Source organism: Cricetulus griseus, chromosome 10, assembly GCF_003668045.3.
Source record: "Cricetulus griseus strain 17A/GY chromosome 10, alternate assembly CriGri-PICRH-1.0, whole genome shotgun sequence".
In the NCBI taxonomy this organism is placed as follows: domain Eukaryota; kingdom Metazoa; phylum Chordata; class Mammalia; order Rodentia; family Cricetidae; genus Cricetulus; species Cricetulus griseus.
In genome coordinates this window covers 23442156-23462130 of record NC_048603.1, presented here as the reverse complement: position 1 = coordinate 23462130, position 19975 = coordinate 23442156, and the positions used below count along the sequence as shown (strand labels likewise).

The 19975-nt window shown below is 41.4% G+C and overlaps 1 protein-coding gene across 3 annotated transcripts in view; it reads right to left on the bottom strand.

Annotated features, from left to right (window-relative positions):
* The window catches only part of LOC113837458 (adenylate cyclase type 8), a 210738-nt gene that overhangs the window by 60843 nt on the left and 129920 nt on the right, over nt 1-19975 (bottom strand). For 2 of the 3 annotated variants that reach the window (XM_035449645.1, XM_035449646.1), the window contains exons 8-9: nt 12844-13041; nt 57-157 (exon numbers count right to left, since the gene is read on the bottom strand). In XM_035449645.1, the coding sequence (XP_035305536.1) occupies nt 57-157; nt 12844-13041 (299 nt within the window). The remainder of the gene's footprint in view (nt 1-56; nt 158-12843; nt 13042-19975) is intronic. The other variant, XM_035449647.1, reaches the window with a different exon arrangement.

Sequence of the window (19975 nt, the reverse complement as noted above, 5' to 3'; positions counted from 1 at the left end):
AGAGCCCGCCAGCCCACAGAGCCATTTCAGATGATGTCATAGCCTTTCCTACTTACCTTGAAGAAGGAAGCAAACTTTGAATCGCAGTGATAAACAGAAGAACGATAAATGCACAGACCAAGTTTGACTTGAATACTTCATCTCTCATTTGAGAATACTGTAATTAAAAAAGAGTTGAATCAATTACTTTGTAGCAGAGTTAAGGTTTTGCATGAGTAAGTTCCATCAGTTTGAGGTTAAGGGGAAACAGCAACAAGTGATGCAATATCTTCTTGAAAATGTTTGGTAGGAAGCTATATTTTCTGAAATCTTCACAGGGAAACATCTCCATCCCTCCCACCAATTTTCCTCTGAAAACCCAGGAATTGATATACTCCTTCCCCAGTAAAGGGCCTGCAAGGGTTCATGAGCTCATCCATCTCCTGCCTCACTTAACAGAACAGAAAAGCCCTTGCCATCTACACTGCAGATCAAACTCCCGTGTAGGGACAGTGTTCTAGTAGTTGTTAGATGAAGGGACATAGACAAATGTGTTACCAGAGAATCTTTCAATTTCCTTTTAAATAAGAACCATTGAGAATAAATTCACACTGTAGAGTTTAAAGCATATGACAAGACCTCCAGTGGTGTAGCCTCCTGCTTCACTGAAGACAAATCAAGGCTCATTGGCTCGTGTACTGACGCCATCTGTTGTCCATTATAGGAAGCCCTGGAGAGTGGGAGTAACTCAGTAATTTCATTGTTGGCTTTAAAAGCTCACCAAATGTTGGAGATTTGTATTCACCCCAATCCTTCCTCATTTCCTGAACTTTTGTAGAGTCACTAAACTGTGTAATAATATTTTAGAAATAGGGACAGATAGCTTAAAAACTGTGGAAGATATTGGAATAAGGTTTAGCCAAGTCCCTCATTTTTCCTTACTGCCATAAAAGTTTAGTGAATTCCTATGGATCACACAGAATGCAGATTCTTATTTTGGGATGAATGAGGATGCACAAAACTAAATCTGGCACTACAACTTTGTAATCCTTGGTTTAAATTTTAGTATCACTTTGCCCAGGTAGCTGGTCAATGTCTCTCTCACAACCTCTTGGCTCTTTGCCCACAATAATAATAATAAGGTTTAAGTCAGGTCAATGAAATGACAACATCAGTCTATTTTATTGGACAGGATTTTGAAACTGTCATTGACTTCTGGGTGTGGTCTAGGTTGTAGACTTGAACTTACTGCTTAGAGTCATGGCGAAGGTTTTGGGAATGACCAGTAACTGGTGAGCAACCTGGGAGAGGCTCGATGTTGCTCTGAGAATGCATGTCCATCGCTTTTGCAGAGAAATGCCTTTTGCATTCTCAAGCACTGAGGCTTCTGTTCAGCTGCTGACATTGGCTGGGTATCTGGAGGGGATCCAGTAACCCTTAACAGTCTCAATAAGCTACCCTAACCCTGATAAAACTTCAGAAAAATCAACGTTTTTAATAATTACCAATAGCGCTGCCCAGGGTCAGGGGAAATCATAGTGACACACACAGGCCAAAATGAGTTAGTTATAAAACATAATTCAAAGGTAGATCAACGTCTGACTTCCTTATATTTCCTTACACACAATTTAATTTTTATTGGTTGACTGATGACCAATTTGATTGTGTAGATTCGACATTGGGATTTAAAAGAAAATCATCCACACTACTTAGTGTATTTAATCCTTCATTTTCTTCATCAGTGCCATTATTCCCAGCATTATCACCAGCATGCCAGCCTCTTGGAGTTATGGTAGACTATCACCCTCCTAAGTCTACACTCCTTTCTGTAACATACCTTACAAATACTCTAATCGTCTGCTGATTACTACAGGTGACCACTCCTGCTATCCCAGGGAAGCAGGTTTTCTGTCTTCAAGCCTGGGAAGGGCATTCTAGGTTACAAACACCCTCTGCCTAAAAGCTACAGTACATAATTCTGAGCTTTCACTCTTATCTAGATTTCCTTGGCCTTTTCTCACTGGGGGAATATTTTTCCCTTTAGCTAGCAAACTGTCCCTGTGTCTGATTTCCTGGAAGTTTCTTACTGAGGACACTTAAACAGTTGCACATTTGTCATTGGTCCCAACTAAAGTTGTGGGAAGTTTTGTGCTGGTCATTTTGCTTGAATAGTGAGCTGGAGGAATCAAGTAAGGAGACTTACTTTGCCTCCAGCCCCATCAGTGTTGCTCTATGAACAAAGCTAATTTCTTTGAAGATCACTTCTCTTTTCTGCCAAATGGGGACATATAAGGTTTGCAATGCTAAAATGTTCTATTATTTTCATGTGTGAATTTCAGTTTCCTTGCACAGCCACAAAAAGAAAAATCTGTGCCATGGGTGTCAATCAAACCTCTAATACTGGGTTTCAGAACGGAATGCATTGTGACTTTTAAATACAAGGGGAGAAGGCTTGTGAAAGGAAAATTCCTAATTGGCTCAGGATGTTGGAGTTTGAAGACTGACTCACTGAATTTCATTTTGATTTGTGAAGGTCTGAACACTTGGGTACATGGCTAGGTTAGGTTTGTTGTATGCATCTGCTTTCCAAGACCAGACATTCTTTGTATTATCTATGCTCTGTCATTATCTGACCACAGTTACCTTTCTATACTTCAGTTGTGTGTATGGAGTAAACCAGAACATGACCTCCTGTTTGAACCTTAGCTTCAACACTTATTAGCTATGAAGCTTGGGACATATCTACTAGACTTTCTATATCTCACTCTTGTCACCTAGCAAATGGATATGAGAGGAGGCACTTGCAAGGGTTTTTGGAAAACCAGAGCAATTTCATGTGCACGAATGCACCAGGAAGTTGTGTAATATTTTGTTCATGGCTAGAGATGTTGGCCTTGAAATTGAAATAGTAGCCCTAGAATTAGTCAGTCATGAGAGTCAATGGGTTCTAGATACATCATAAGGAAACTGAGAAATCCAAGTGTTTACATGGTCACAGGGGGAAGAAATCCATTCCATGTTCTTTATCCACAGAGGGATGGTTTGGGAAGTCGTTGGAGGTGTGATGAATAGTGCCTCTTGACTTCTCTGTCTCTGTTCTTGAGACAGTCCTGAAAAATACTCCTCAGTGAGGAGGAAGGAAGAGATCCTACTCATCAGGATTCCCCGTCTCTAACACAAAATAGAAGTGCTGACTACCCTCTTGTGTCCCAGCATGGTGTGGACGGCCCTTCCAGTGGAAGAAATGGGGCAGATGGCTCTCCAGAGTTGAACTGTGCTCTCTCTGTCTCCTTGTGAGCAACATAATAATCTCATAAATGAAGTGAGTTACATTCAGCACCCTTGCTTAACTGCTACGGATACCAACATTTCTCAATAATATTGCTCAGAAATAAGCATTAGCTCATCCATAGACATTTCTGCTTATAGAATAAACAAACTTTTTCTTTTGAAATTTCACTCCATCTTTGGATAGAACTAGCTTTAAGAAAGGGATTTTCTCACATATCTTTCATTATTCTAAATTAATATGCTTGTTAAATTAAAGGAGAGTCTCGATTGGGACAAACTGTTAATGGTGTATAAGAGAATTAAGTAATTTAATCCCTACTACTGTTAAGTTTGTGTATCTTTTTCATGGTGATAGCGTAGAGCATCCTTACATTATATTACCTGGACAAACGGAATAGCCACAACAAAACACTCATCCAATCTGTCATAAATTTTTAAAAAAACAATATCTTCCCTTTTCTTATTTCTTGTTCAATAAAATCATCAGTAGCAACAATTCTACAAGTGATCATTTGCACAGTCTTATACCACCTCACTTCTTCCAAGTAACCTGATGCCAGAGCGAAGGTACATCATCTCATGCTTAGATGACTCACAAGGAAATGTGGTAACAGGTGTGTGAGATGAGCTGTGTCAGATGTAAGACAGGAAAGCACACTGCTTCCCGTCTCTAAGACTGTAAGTGGTAGCAGCCTTGGAAATGTATTGGATTGACCATTGCACAAGCTATTAAAGGATAGTATCTCTTCCATGGTCTTTGTTTGGAAGGCCTTGGTTGCAGGCAATGATGCTTTAATAAGAGGGAATGGGATGGGCCAATGATCTTTGGGATGCAATCTTTTCAATTCTATCACTCTGCATCTTATCACTGTAGGCAGAATTGGTATTTCTCACTCTGGAAGCCACTGATTTTGTGGGACAAGAGATGGCTAATTGGTCTAATAAAAACACACAAGTGAAATGGCCCTTGAAACCATTTTACTGCCTAGAGCTCCACACAAATGGCAGTATTTTACAATGTGTTAAGAGGATGTGGAGTCCTATAATGCTGCTGTCTGAATAAGGATAGATTTGTTCTCTGAGCCCCTTTGAAACTTGTCCTTCATACTTGAAAAAGGAAACCTAAATATTTCTGCGGAAACCAGATGTTACAAGACAATCATTCCTTCAAAATAACCTTTAAAACGAGATCATGAAGATGACGAGGAAGTGTCTGACTTAGTAAAATGAGAAGAACAACATCCAAGAGCATTTGAAGCTCTGTGTTCCAACCTGTATCATCTAAACAAGGAATGGAATGATGCAAAAATATTTCTGATCATCTCCAGAAAACATGTTCATGCTTGCTTCTGAGTGTGGTTTAGAGGCCAACTTCATAACCCACCAGAGAGTCCATGCCTTTTCCAAGCCTTGTTGGTCAAATTCCTCCCCTTTCACTCTATTTCAGTATCAGCAACTCAAGGGTCTATAGTAAGAGGGAATGTTCTGATGCGTCTGATACGTCTTTACTGAATCCAGTTAATCCTCCACATTGATTTTCTTCATAAAGTGTACAGACAACTGAAAGAAATTCTGAACACATAAGATATCAATATTACTCACTCAAAGCATTATCTAAAGATGTTCTTAGGTGGCAAATAGTAACATTTATGTGGTAGGAAATAGTGACATTAAACAAATGTTTTGAAAGCATTCATCACAGAACTTGTTCATGTCGTGAAAATTACAATGGGTTTTCTTAAATAAAAATGAGCAAGACCTAATAGCTGACTTGTGTGTAAAATGTGGTTCCCCTAAATTTTAGCTTCATATGTCTTCAGTATTTTTAAGAGGTATCTTTTCTTTTTCTACTCCTTCAAAACCATCTCATTATACAACTACATTCTTGACTGTTAACTTTGTGCTTTCTTCTGAGTACACAGCCCAGAATTGTTCCTATTCCCACTGTCTTAAGAGGAAAGATAATCCATGCATTAATAAATTCACTTATTTGATTGACATGTGTATGTACAGAGCTAGGGTGATAGAGTAGCTAGTCTTTCTCGGGGTTTTTCATCCTCCCCACAAAAATGTGTTGAATAATTTGTATATGTGCTTGAATATTTGTCTATGTAGGGGGCAGGTAGAGGGTAAAATAACTACTTATGAGTTTACACTTTACTTTTTTCCTTCCTCCAAGTTCTTTGCCCCAGGGAATGCTACACAATCACTTTTGTATATCATATCTTTCACTGCCTGTGTCGCAAAAATATTTTAAACTGCATGAAAAGCAAGCACTATTAAAATTGTAGGATCTTGCTGCTATATAGCTGATAGTCTGGGATTAGGAGGCATATTGGAATAGATTTGAATTCCACATCTGCTGCCGTTGAAAAGGTACCCAAATTCTTTGAGGCTTCTACACCTGTCAAACAGTAAAGCTAACACCTACACAAGAGATGTTGTAACAATACACGAGGTACCAAGTATAAAATGCTTATGATAGAGCCTGACAATGATGGCAAGGGATAGATGAATATGTTTCCTTGCAATTCTGCTCCCTCAGAAGCAGGTTACTGCAGGCACATTAGCCTTCTTTGCGTTTCTCCTGCGCAACAACCTCACCACTCATGGTCATTTTGATACCCATTTTTAGGATGGGAGAGTCAGTGACTGGTCCAAGGTCACAAAGGAGAGTGTAAATTCCATGAGAGCAGATGCTGTAGCTTTCTGTCTTTCTCTAGTGCCCAGAGCATGATGACTAGTGGAACCCAGGCAAGCAGAGCATAAGCTGAACACATCAAATGCTCTGAGCTATGCCAGATGAACTTGCCTGAAATAACAAGAAGGGCGGCTAGAAAGAAAATTCTTGTGGGATCATAAAGAAACTCGTGTATGAATGACATGAAAACACTTGGATAGCTTGTTCTCATAGAAAGAGATACAGCATTTGGAGCTACTCAAGCGCTGGATTCCTTTAACTAAACAATCTGTCTTTCTCATTCTTAAGACATATTTAGAAGCCAAGGCATCCAATGTGTCTGCTCCAATGATCTAGAGGCAGTGATGGGAATCTCTCTTTTAATGAGTGCCAAATGTGTGCTCAATTAAGCGGATAAACTTTGGAAACATGGTATTCCAGGATACAGGACACATTAAGAGTGAACCTTCTACTGATTTTCACTAAATGGTTTCTTTAAATAGCTCTGGAATTTTAAAATTTATTGTGTGGATTTGGATTGGTATAAAGGTATTTAATGTATTAAAATATGTAGCATATGATTTCATATACTCTCCAGCTCTGTATGCCAGGCTAGCTCATCCAATAGTTGGACCTGAATCTCTGAGGATTCTTCTGTCTCTGCCTTACATCTCCTCGAAGGAGTAGTGAGGTTAAAGAAGGTTCCACTAAGTGTCCAGCTTTTATGCAGACTCTGGGACCCAAACTCAGGTTCCCAAGCTTGCACAGCAAGTGTCTTTACCCACCGAGTCATCTTTCTAGTCCTTAATTTATCATACAAAGCCCTATGGAAAGATGACCATAAGTATGTCAGTGAGGTCAAACCCTTTGTCTTATTTCCTAGCTTGTTCTGACAGGTATTGGGCTTAAGTCATATTTCCTAGGTGGCCAGGTCAATGTTCTTTCTTCTTTTCTTTTTAAACAACAACTAATTATTTTTGAACAAAATGAAGATTTTTGCATGAGTACAAAAATGTCTGTTGGAGTGGCAGAAGGCTGTCAGCCTGTCTGTCTCTGCTATTATCAAATAGGAAGCAACTCTTTGTGCCTGACTTTATTTCTAAAGGGGAATTTGAATCACGGTCTTTTTTTTTTCCTCCTGGTACCACTGACGGCTCTTTAGAAGCAGTCACAGTCTGTATTGGCTCAAATGTTGACTGAGGTATATTTTGACATGAGCCAGTACCAATCATACCCACTCAGCCAAAGGACAAAGGGATGTGGCTGAAAATTCAGAAAAGCAGAGTCCTCCAAGAATATGTCTTGAAATACATATCCTCTTGCACAATCAGAGCCTTTAGGGCAGTTGACAGCAGGCACCCACATTTTAGACAAGATCACCAGGCAACACTGCAGTGTGTAAACTATTCTCAGGATGAAGAGGATGAGCCCAGATACAGAAAGGGGCTCTCTCAAAGGGAGATGTTTCAGAATAGAACAGACGATGGAATTGGAAGAAGGAAGGAAATCTCGTTTTCATTGACATGATTTGATTTTAGTAGTATGGAAATGCCAACATCAAAAGTCAAAATGACCAAAACCATTACAATATATATATTTAACATATCCTAATTTTTGTTCTACATGAAGAAATTGACCCATTATAGTGCAGTGTGTGGCTTATGGACCACTATCCTTAGTAAGTTCTTCCCAGATATGTGTCCATGCTATTAAACTCTCCCAAGGCTCTAAGGGTTTTCTGCAAGTTTCTCTGGCTGTGGACATCTGTCTGTAATTGCAATTAGCTGACATTTCCATCCTAAACTTTATTCAGAGAGTCTTGTTCCAGAAGTGAACAAGGATCAGAAGCTGAGACATACTATCTTCCTGCAAGAACTATAAAAACAGAAGGAAGCAAGATGGGTCGTCCCACAAAGGATAATTTTCTTTCTGGATGGTGGAGTCACACTATTCCCAAGACAAAGGTAAATGATGTAATAAAAGATATGAAGTTGAGACAATGGGTGTCTCCCAAAGGAGAAATCTGAAGACCAGAAGGCATAACAGAAAGACCTTCAACCCCAGTCACAATAACAAAAATCAATAAGGAGATACATTTTGATAATGTGTAGGCACCAATGCTCAGAAACTTTGGTGGTAATCCCCACCCTCTACTTTGTTTTAGATAGGGTCTTGTGTTGTTCCCAATGCCAAGAACTTCTGGGCATCTCTGCCCTTCATATCACTACAGCGATGAGTTATGTGCTTGGCTTCGTGTGGGTTCTGTGGATCTGAGCTAAGACCATCATCCCGAAAGTGTATTACCCACTGAGCCTCTCCATGGAAAATGTAGCGTTTTCTGCGAGAAAATCCCAGCATTGTCAATGACACTTGATATATTTTGATTCTATATATCTTTTCTGCTGTGCTATTTTTTTCTAGTCCCAGGATGTGTAAGTCCCATTGGAAAATACTTAGCTTTACTAAAGAAAGGCAAATTTCTCTGTGAAATATCGGACCTTTGATAATTAAACCCTCGTCTCCCATCCAGAACTCTGCCTGAAAAGTCCTCATGACTTGGCTGGTAAGTGACAATGTTGAGCAGGGATCGTGATCTGGCCAAGACCAACTCTTGTGTTCTAAGACATGCCACAGAAAATACATGGGTGAATTATGAGAGTGAAAATAACGGCTTTGGAATAAGGGGCCAAACGTGAATGGTGCCTGGAAAACCAAGATCTTAGGAACCTCTGGAGTCAGTGAAGTTGCTGCAGAGGGCGAAGAGCTGTCCAAGGTCCTGATTTCACAGACGAGGAAACCAAGGAACAGAGAAGGGAAATGGGTAGTCCAAATGCAGTTAAGCCACTGGCATCATGATACACTTTCTGGAGCCTAGTGTAAAGCATTGCTCATCTTTGAGCAGGGGAGGTGCTCCCCACAGTGAGTTCCTGAAAATCTACCGAACAAAGTCCACTCATGTTCTTAAGATCACCAATTGTAAAATGCATGCTGAGATATAACTCATGGGACGTGGGACCATCTTCCTCTGTCTCTGCATCCTAGGTCTTTCTTCATTTTCTTTTTGTGTGTGTTTCCGTGTTTTTATGATATGTGTGCATGGATGTGTGGGGGTAGGCCAATGGGCAATATTGGATCGAGGTCCTCATTTTTCTCTTTGTTTGAGACAGTGTGTCTTTTCTGTTTGCCATTGCATACACCAGACTGCTGGCTTGGACGTTTCTGTGGATGCTATTATCTATACCTCTCGTCTTGTCCATGAACACTGGAATGACAGATGCTTGTCACGCTTAGCTTTCGGTAGATTCTGTGAATCTGAATTCAAGACCTCACATTTGTGTGGCAAGCACTTTGCCCCCGGAACTCTCTCTCCAGTCCATTGTTCATTTTCTTATTCATTCAGCACCGCAAGATGTGTAGAAGCCTTGTTGCACATGACAATGTTAACAGACGTATCAGCTCTTAAAAGGCGACGAAGCAATGGCATTTCCATACACCCCAATGGAGCCTCGTGCTCTGAGTCATTCATAAAGGTAGAGATGACCGAATTCTCGGCCCTAAGGCAACCTAAATTGCCTAAGAAGGATGCAACTTACATTCAATGTTTCCATTTCTGTCTTTCCTTTTAGAAAACAGACCTTTGAAATTCAAACTAGCTTTCGAGAACTAGGCAGGACAGCAGGGCAGCAGGGGTTTGGAATTATAAACACTCTGTAATGTTAAAGGATGCACGGTTTTATTTAACATGTGGATTTTTGATAGCACCTACGTTTAGACACCTCTGAAATCAGGGTGTCTGCTGCTGTCACAGGGATTTTAAACCCTGGAACTCTTTCCTGGGAGGTGTGTGATTGTTCTTTCTAGCCGCCAGGTGGCAGTGTCAGCAGGCATCACTTTAATTTCTCTGTCTGAAGCTTTTCTTCAGGCCACATCCAGACTGAATTTGGGGACAAACCTGTGTAGATTTCATTTAGAAATTTAGATCTTGGTGCATTCTTTTCATTTGCCTACCCACTGACAGGACTAGGCATATGGGTTCCCCTGTATACTGTGTGGATGTTGTTCTTTTCCTTCTCATCTTTACCCAGACAGTGCTAACCCGTGTGTGTGTGTGTGTGTGTGTGTGTGTGTGTGTGTGTGTGTGTGTGTGTGTGTGTGTGAGTACCTGCACATGTGTGTGTGCATGTATGTGTTGTGTGTGTGTGCTTCTCATAGATTCCCAATACTATGCAATTTTTATTTCTGAATGTCATAGAATAGAGCATCCCTGGGTTGATGATATCTAGAGTCAATAAACTATGGTTCCTGGCTTTGGAATTCTGTGTCCTATGCTTAACCTCTTGAAGGGTCAGTTTTCTCTTTGCAAGCATGAGAGTAAACTTTTCTCCAAGGATACAAGATGTACCACACAGATGCTGTTCTCTGTTCTAGCATCCTGTGCTCTGACAATCTTGTTTAGACTTTGCTAAGGCTCTAGGGCACTTTCTTGCCTCAACCCTTTTCTCTGCCTTCTCCTTCTGCCTCTCTTTCATCCAAAGTTCACAAAAGATGAGGAGGCTTTTTCTTCTTCATAATAGCACTAGGAGCAAGCTCCAGGAACCTGGGCAGAGGCTGTGTTATAAACAGAACACTAGCTTTTGTATTGTAGCTACTTTCAAATCTAGTCTCTGGGTCTTCACAACTGTTTCTCTCCGTCTCTTTTGATCAAGCACACGCTGAATTGCATGATAGCACCTGCTTTATTCTGGTATTTTAGTCATTTCACTAACTAAATTTCACTTAACTGAAGCCACTTACTACATATTCTCTGCTTAGCAGAAACTTAGTCTACAGAGAAGATCTCAGGGTGAGGGACACTTAGGAAAGTCTCTGGGACTCAGGGAGGGAACTAACTGTCTCCTTTAGTGTGCTGCACTGCTCTCACCACTGAGAATGATAGAGTACATTCTGGGTGGCACATGGCTGGTCCATCAATGGGCAGATCCTGGGTCTAACAGAGCACTACACTGTAACTGTTCTGGAAGAACCTCCCCTGGTCAGAGAACTGAACCCAGACACGTGTTGCTTGACATAGACCCACTTTTGTTCAATACCAGGGAGCTGCAAATAAGATACATACGCTGCTAGCTAAAACACACTAAATATGTAGGAGTTAGAGCGCCAGCAAGGCAAGTACGCTTTTAGCAAGAATGAATAAAAAGGTTCTGTTCACTTCGGGGTGGAACTATAGCGTCTACACAGGCTAATTGAGAAGATTCTCTGGAAAGCCATTCTGCTCATTCATTGTCCTAGTTCCTTTCATGGAGCACCCAGGGAGCAAAATGATTTTAATTTTCGTCTGTAAGCCCTTCATTGTATTGTGAATAAGAAAATCACACCTGCTATTTTTTGGGGGGGGGTGTTCAGTGAGGCAAAATGTTTCTCTCTTTCCCATTTGCTTAGTATGTAGGCACAATGGAACGTGAAAATTGGGAATTGAAGGTGGAAGGCATTCAGTTTAGAGTTCATAGTGTGTAGGTGGTAATCAGGGAAGCTCATTGGGAGCAGGGCGTGCGCACAGAGTTGCTAATTCTCCTAAATGTGCAAAGCACAATCTCCCAGGCAGCTGGGAAAATTCACACAAGAATTGGTCACTAGAGCTTCATGAAGCATCTGACCGAACTCCAGAAATTTGCTTGCAAATGCCCTGCTGTTCTTGCTGGAGGCTCCTGCAGATGCCGAACCACCTCCTGTGCTCAGCTAGGGAAGCTGTGTCTGCTCCTAACAGTGAAAATTCGTAGCCCATTTAAGCAGGACAATCCAAGCATCCTCTCCTTTGGCTTGCCCTATTGCAACTATTCGTCTAAGCAAAGCATTGTCTAGGAGACTTTCATAATAAACTCTGTGACGGTTTGCAATTGTCAAATTGATAGGATCCTGAATGGCGTAGTAAAGGAACTTCTGACCTTGTCTGAGAGGGGTTATCTAGAAGACTTAGCTTCTGGACACACATGGAGTTTTATTAAGTTAATTGAATGGGACTATTCACCCTAACGGGAGGTGGCAGCATTGCATGGACTGGCTCCCTGAACTGGATGCAAATGTGAAAGGGAGGTGGTACCAGCATTTCTTGTCCCTTTCTTCCTGGTTGTGGAGGTAATGTGACCGGCTGCTTCAAGTCCCCTGATTTCTTTGCCATGATGGACTTCCCCAGAAACCCTTTCTTCCTTTAGTGCTTTGTCAGTTTCTTTTTTAAGATCACAAAGACAAAAAAGTAACCAACACAACCCGAGATTGAGACATGCATTGTCCCCTCCCTTTGCAGAAAGGAATGCATGCATGGCCATAGAACCAACCCACTTTACCTGCCATGGGTCACCCAGAAAGGAAGGAGCTAAGGAGGACTTCAGGCTGGCTCAATACACAGCTTACTATCAGATTTAGATTGGGGATGGATTCTGATTCATCATTGGACCATGTCTAAAACTCTAAGAGATACGGGTTTCTCTGCTTACGTTTACATCAGGTTTTGAGAGTCCACACACATTAGGCTATCAGGGTCACAATGAAATTCGTGTGTACAAGAGTGGACACAAAGGGTTAGCAATGCTACTTGACTTCACAGTGGAAGAAACTCTTTTGCTGCTTAATGAGTCCTGGCTTCTTTCTCTTTAGGCATCTTTCTCTTAAAGCTCAGAGATGAGGGTCTCTTTATCTAACAATCATCTCCTTTCCTGGCCCTCTGTCTATTCATCATTTCCAAAGGGAGTAAGGAAACAGTATCGAACCAAACCAATCCAATCGAACCAAAACAAGCAAGAAACGGAAAGCCAGACGGCAGCCCTCGAGCTCTCTATTCCCACAAACATTGACAAGAATTGACTTGAGAAAAAGCCGCCATGGAGACTCAGATCTACCTTGTGCTCCAGGCTGGAGTCTTTAAACGTCAGTGAGAATGGCTTGATATGCACTCTTCTTAGTTTATCGCCACTCCGCAAGTCGATGGTGTGCTCTATTCTCTTGTTAATTTCCTCAGGCCCAGACTGGACATGCAAAGCTTGTGCGAGATGGTTTGGAAGCAGATTTATTGAATTTCTTGTTAGGGCAGCCAGAGTCTAGAGGGAAAGCACATGCAAACACAATAAACCTGCTGGTCCCCTTCGGATCCAAAAGAAATGCAATGTTTTGTTTTGATTTTTTAAAGATCATGTTGCATTGCACACAGTCACAGCATCCCATGCAGTTGGTATTCAGTGGAGCCTACAATTCATCAGTTAGCACTAGGTTCAGAGAAACACAGCCTGGCAAAGTAGCACACGGAGAGGAGCACTCTCTTTCCTCTGTGTGGGTTCACTGAATTCCTTTGGTTGAGGCTTTTAGGAAGCTGTTGCCTGAGAAACATGAGTCCCCACTCTTTCTCTAACCAGGCACGTCCCAGGTATGAGAGAAAGAGAACCAAAGAAATAACAGGAAGTCTGTGTGTCCAACAAGCCCACCAAAATGATCTTTTCTTCCCGAATAGATTCCATGTTTTGATGAGGTCTTTCTCTTAATGATGATGAGAAGACTTGGGGTGCCTTGTCGTTTGCATTTTCTGTTTAAGCATTCCTCAAACACAGATGTGCCAGGCTCTGTTTCTCAAATTTGACAAATATTAATAAGTTTTTTAAACATTTAGAATGTTTCCTTCCAACACAAACCATTATATATCTATATCTTCATATAGATATATGTATAATATTCTTTAGGCAAGAAACGCAAGCAATTCCAGCATCTCACTGTCTCCCAAGGTTACACAGCATGGGGTGGAAGAAGGCACACCACCATGGCTGGTAACCAGACACGGGGACGTGGATGCAGAGATTGCATTGGCTTATGAGGACGTATCAGAGATCTCGTCTCCTGGTGATTCAACAGCCGCTGACAAAAATCAACTGGCTGGCTCTCGCCAAATGCAATACTCACTCACAGCTCCAATTTAGATGGCTTATTAAAGAAAACTTAAAAAAAATTAAATCAAACAAACTACAGGTTGGCCTAAAGGGACAGAGGAGCAGAGGAGCCCAGTCAACCATCAGAGATTTCCCGGAGTAGAGGTAGCGGCTGTGGCGCATTTCTGAGAAAGTGCACACTCCCCAGTGGGGCACACACTCAACAGCATCTGTTTTGTTCAACCAGCCTCTTAGTTTAGCTACGCTTGAAACACAGGCTGGACTGACATAGATTATATAGAATATAGAATCACCACAGGAAAGTGCATGGAGATTTGGCTCCGATCTTTTATGCATCTATAGCCTCAGAGATACTGTTCAAGAGCTACAACTTTCTCAAAGCTGAAATGAATCTACTGTCTTCAGGGCCCGAACTGGAGTCATGGACTCTGACCTCGTTGGAGTCATCTAGGCCATGTGATAATGACTCTTCCTATGGCACTGTAAAGAATAGTCAGTGTAATAGAAATCTGAGATCTCTAAAGAGCTCTGTGGTAAAGCTTCACCAGAGGTAGAATTGACTAAAACCCGCCTTTCTGCAGTCCCAGGATAATGGGTGCAATAAAATGTCCCAACATGACCAAGCAAAATGTACACTCACTGCACTGATGCAGTTGGTTTCAGAGCCGAGTGCCTAGGAGATTACGGTAGAGACAAGGATAGATGTCCAGGGAAGGTAAGTCAGGAAAAGGCAAGTGGGGGGGGGTTGGGGGGAGTCTGGAGCGGAAAGAAGGAAGCAGGGACTAATGCTGCAGAAAATTGAATAGCAGAGTCCACACCTGGCCAGAGGGCTTGATTCCCTAACAATCAATGTGGTTGTGCACCTGAGGAAATGGGACTGGTGGCTGCTCAGTGGATCTCCAATTTGGTTTCAAAGGCAGCAAGTCTTCCTACACAGCTTGGACATAACTTATTTTTTTCTGACTTGGCCAGGAGGCGGGAAGGACGCGCATTGTGGCTTAGGGATGCCAGAATGCTTCCTGGACGTGTTAACAGCTGGGGCTCAACAGCGGCAGTATGTACATCTCCATTGCTGTTTATAATTTTAATGCTCTTACGGTTTCCTTCTTTGAATTAAATCGAGCATGTTCACTCCACTAGCCGATCATGCCCGCAGCTCTGAGACTCTCAAGTTTCGCAGAGCAGGCCAGTTTCAAAAACACGTTTTGGGGACACATTAGTTACAGTAGCAGTGTTTGCCACAAGTGCAGCTTTAGGGCAACACACACTCAAGGGAAGACCAACATTAAATTAACTCAAGAGGCCAAGCACCGTCATTTCATAAAAAGAAGAGTGTGGGCATTTTATTCTCAACCAGAGCAACACAGTCTTGAAATAAAAGACAACCCTTGGATCACATTGAATTAATTAATTATCTGTTAATTTCTTCCTGGCAAGGCTGAGAATCAAATTCAGGGCTTTGCATACATCAGGTGAACATTCTATCACTGAGCTATGTCCCAGATGGACAGAAGTGACCGAGTAAGTTTTCTATTCTGCCTTCATTTATTTTTTTCTCATTCTGATGTTGGAGGATGACAAATGTCACCAGGAACTGATGACAGTCTGCAAGAGGCCTTGGGAACTAGGAATGGATTTTATTGGTTGCTGACCAGAGGATTCTGTGTCATTAATCACTTCTGGCAGGCAGAGACCAATGGAATCTGTCCTGCTTAGAGCTCCCATCCATGGTCCTGGATATCAGTGTGCTCATTCCCAATGAGAGTGAATTGGTTCTCAGCCCTCTTTTCATTGACCAGTTCTATCCGGATGTAGTTACTAGTTGGAAAGTAGACACTTCCATCAAAATGCTTGGTGGGGACTCACAACTTTATTTAGGCTACATATAAGGACAAAACCATCTCTAGTGGTGAAGCAAGTGGGATCAAGGAACAGACACCACCCGATATCTACCTTGGTGTAACTCCCACAGCATTGTGAAGGATACATGACTTTTGGGATGGTCTTTGGTGTTCTACACCAGAAAAAAATTGCATTTTGTCCCTTGTTCACCTCAGTGGGCTGATGCTGCCAGTACTGGCAGTCCAGATACTTTTATCTTTACAGTATTTGTTTGTAAGGAGTAACTGGGAAAAGTGTGACATGAGTCATTTTTTTCTATATAGAGTCAGGCTAGAATGAGCTATTTATAATAGTACAATTGTTTCTAATCTATCTAACATATAAGATATATATTGAGATCAGGCCAAAACAGAGCTAGCATTTTCAAATGATTCCAGTTCTAAACTGACCTCTAAACTGTGAATACAGAATAAGAAACACAAGTGGATGATGGAAGGACATGGGAAACATTACAGCACATTTGATTATAATAGGACATGTATGGACTTAATTGAATGTATATTCAAATATATACTTTAATATAGGATTGATACAAATCTATTGTTTAACATTTAATTATACTATATTTTCTTATTTGTAGCTGGTATTTCCAGATATTAGTCAACTAAAAATGAGGTAGGAATATTTTATGCTAATCAGATATTATTGTAACATTATAAATAGATGATGCTATAAAAAATGATATTGTTCATCTCATCTGGTGCTTTAGATACCAGAGAGGCTTGGACAGCACTAGACATGTCAGTTACTACTTGGGTTGAACTCTCATGTCAAACTTGTACTGCAAAGCAGATGCTGTAGTTCCCAGAATTGTCCTTGCTGGGGTCCATATCCTCTTCATGTATTTCTGAAATCAGTCTCTTCCCCACAGTGCTTAAGACATACCAAAGCCCAGATGTGAATTACAGTCCTTCCGTAGCCGAGATTTTGAGGACGGGGCCTTGCTTGAGAGCCTAGGGAGCCCTTTGTTAGCTGCATTTGAGTGGGGGTGGGGAGGTCATTATTTAGTTTATGACATGGAAACTTCTCTGTGAGGCTCACGTTCTTGTCCTCTGAACCCACTATGATTTCTTTCAGGTTCTGTCACTTCCCACATGGCCATCACATTGTTTGGCCTTGGTTCCTAGTACTGGATTTAAGGCAGATAGCACACCTGTGAAATTCATCCAGTTTTCCATGGTGGAAAAAGGAGTCGGAAGGGATGTAAGAGCTGGAAGATGGGGTGAAGAGCTATGAAGCATGACGGCCATAGTCATTCAAATCACAGTGACTGAGGACATACGTACAGTGTCCATCAGCAACCAGGTGTGGATGGAAAAGGGGTTCAAGGGAACCCCGTTCCTCACTGCTGAACTATTTGCTACTGATTTAGGAGAAGAGGAGCCATTGTTCTCAGTTGTGCTCACTGGTGACCCCAACTGACCCCAATGTATGGCTCTAACCCTAAAGATACAGGCACAATATGCATTAAACTAAACAGGTCAGACAGCAAAACCAGAAGTTACAAATCTGAAGACTGGCAGGGAAGAGGGGAGCTGACGGAAACATAAAGGAGACACAAAGCTGAGGAGGAAGAGGGTAAGTCTAAGCACACTCTTCACGGCATCCTTGCAGATCCTGCGTGCCAGCTCACACAGTCTCATGACTGAATCCTTCCAATTCCCTTTTGCTCAATATGTTCCAAGAAGCAAAACAAACAAACAAACAAACAAACAAACAACAACAAAGCCTGAAGGGTTCTCCATGATACTGAAGTTCTGTGGACCAGTCAGTCAGGAAATGTGAATCTAATATTTGCTTCCTGTTGCTCCTCTCGCTAGTTGCATTGAGACCAGAGATTTGGTCTTTGTCATTGGGAGTTACCTGTGACAATGTCTCACATTTTGTTGTTGCTCAGTACATGCTTCTTGACAAAGACATTCTTATATCCATGTCCTGAGATCTCCCAATATATATCTCTGAGGTAAAGGAATGGATGAGGTCTGTAGACACAAGACTTTAAGTCTCTGGACTTTCCAAAAATGTTGACCCCAAACTCCCTCTTCTTGAATTCTTTCTGTGTGTTCCATGGGATGCTAATTTGCAAACAGTGCTCAGAGTTTCTTACTGGCTTTTATCCCCATATTCCACCCAACTGGACCCGTTTCTGAATAAGACCTATTTGCTTCCCTCCATAGAACTCTTTCCAGCATGCTGAGTTATCTTTTTCAGGAGACTGGCTTCCATTTTATTTCATTTTCCCAGGTGCTCTCTGGTTATCCTGGTTTTCACACATGATGTTTTCTAGTCTGTTCATGCCATGTGTAAAGTCTTGTATGGCTCTCAGGTTCCATGCAAATGGAATGTGACTACATACTGGAGTTTAGACAAGGCAAAACTTGATACATTAAACAACTACACAGTCCATTTTGTCCGATGCATCGGAACCCATATACATGTCCTTTGAAAATGAAACCAGACATAGTCTACTTCAGAGAGTGTATTCTCCATTATTTTTAGTAGAGAAATTGTTTTTTTTTAATTTATTTATTTATTATTATTTTTTTTAATATTTATTATTTTTTAATTTTATTTATTTTGTCCATTGGTGTTTTGCATGGGTGTCAGGTTCCCTGGAACTGGAATTACAGACAGTTGTGAGCTGCCATGTGGGTGCTGGGTTTTGAACCCAGGTCCTCTGGTAGAGCAGCAGTCAGGGCTCTTAACCACTGAGTCATCTCTCCAGTCCCGGGTAATTGTTTCTTGAGCATGTGTGTGCTTGTTTATTAGATCTCCTTGAAATGAGGCACAGTTCCTTTTGCATGGCCAAGTTGCTAGCACCTGATGTTTTTACTAAGCTTTTTAATAAATACAAGTTGAATGAACAACAGAGTGGATGGTTGTAAAGTTATCTGTTTCAAGATTATCTCCAGGGAAGTGTTGCTGGTCTTTGTCTAAGTGTCATATTATTTCCCATTTTCCCCTACATAACTCTAAATTTAGAAATAAGCTCTGTACCAAATCTTGCTAAACAAAAACAAATATTTTTCTGAGCTTTATTTCTAGTTTTTGATCATCAGATCATCATGAAATAAAAGACACTACCATGACAGTTGACATTCTGTGGAAGAGCCAGAACCTTTAAACTTTAGAGTATAAAGGCATCCCCGTGGTACATCTTAGATGAGGATTCCTTTGCATTTGGGGAGGACAGAAACTGCCTTTTAAACTGTAGCTCCTCTAGAGCACAGAGACCCGAGGTCCCAAAGCGATAACATTGAGTCTTCTGGAGCCAAGCCCCGGGCTAAATTCTGCTTGAGCATTTCCCTTGAGCTGGTTTGCTTAAGAAGCCTATGTTAGGGAAAGGAGTCCATCACTTTCTGCTCCCCTCTGAGTTGGTCGTGACGGCCTTGCTAGCCAGTGACACATAGGGATGGCTTAGGGGCAGCTTACTGCTGATTTGTAAGGACCTGCAGAGGACAACAGGTTCAGCTGACCTGGGTCTTCACTAGGACTTCCCCCACTTATAGGCCTATCAGTTCTCAAAGGCTGCTTATTTCTAGTTTCAAGCTTGGGTCTGCACTGAGAAGTAGGAAGAGCAAAGGCTGGTTCAACTGATTTTTGGACCCCCCCCTTTCATCACTTCTAGGATGTATCTTATGCCTGGCCTTGAGCATCTGTTACTCCACTGGCTTGCTGTCCACAGAGTTTGGACCATGGAAAAGATAAAACCTTTCACTTTCTTATGTAGCATCCTCGTTCCTACAGGATACAAGAATAATATTTGGACTGGACAGGAACACCCCACATGCATACAGTAATGCAATTTGTTTCCTATCCCGTTTGTTAAAATGCAAATCCAATCATCATGAGAGGAGGCTCTTCCTTTACAAAAAGTTTAATTTGTGTTTTTGATAAGTTATACTCATATAGTTAAAGGGCACACAGTGGTGTTATATCCATATGGTAGGGTGAGTTGCACTCATTTGCATATTTACTACTTTAAACAATTACCACTTTTCTTTGTAAGAAAGCTCCTGGGAGAGTTTCAGCATTCTGGATTTGAGAGTTCAGGGAGAATGTGGTCCTGTTTGGAAAAGACAGAATTATGCTTTTCCCAAATCTAGGGATGAGGAGCACAGATTTCTTTGAATGTGAGTTGACATTATTTTTAAAGAAGGTACAGAATTGCATTTGAATAAACATCAACTTGGGT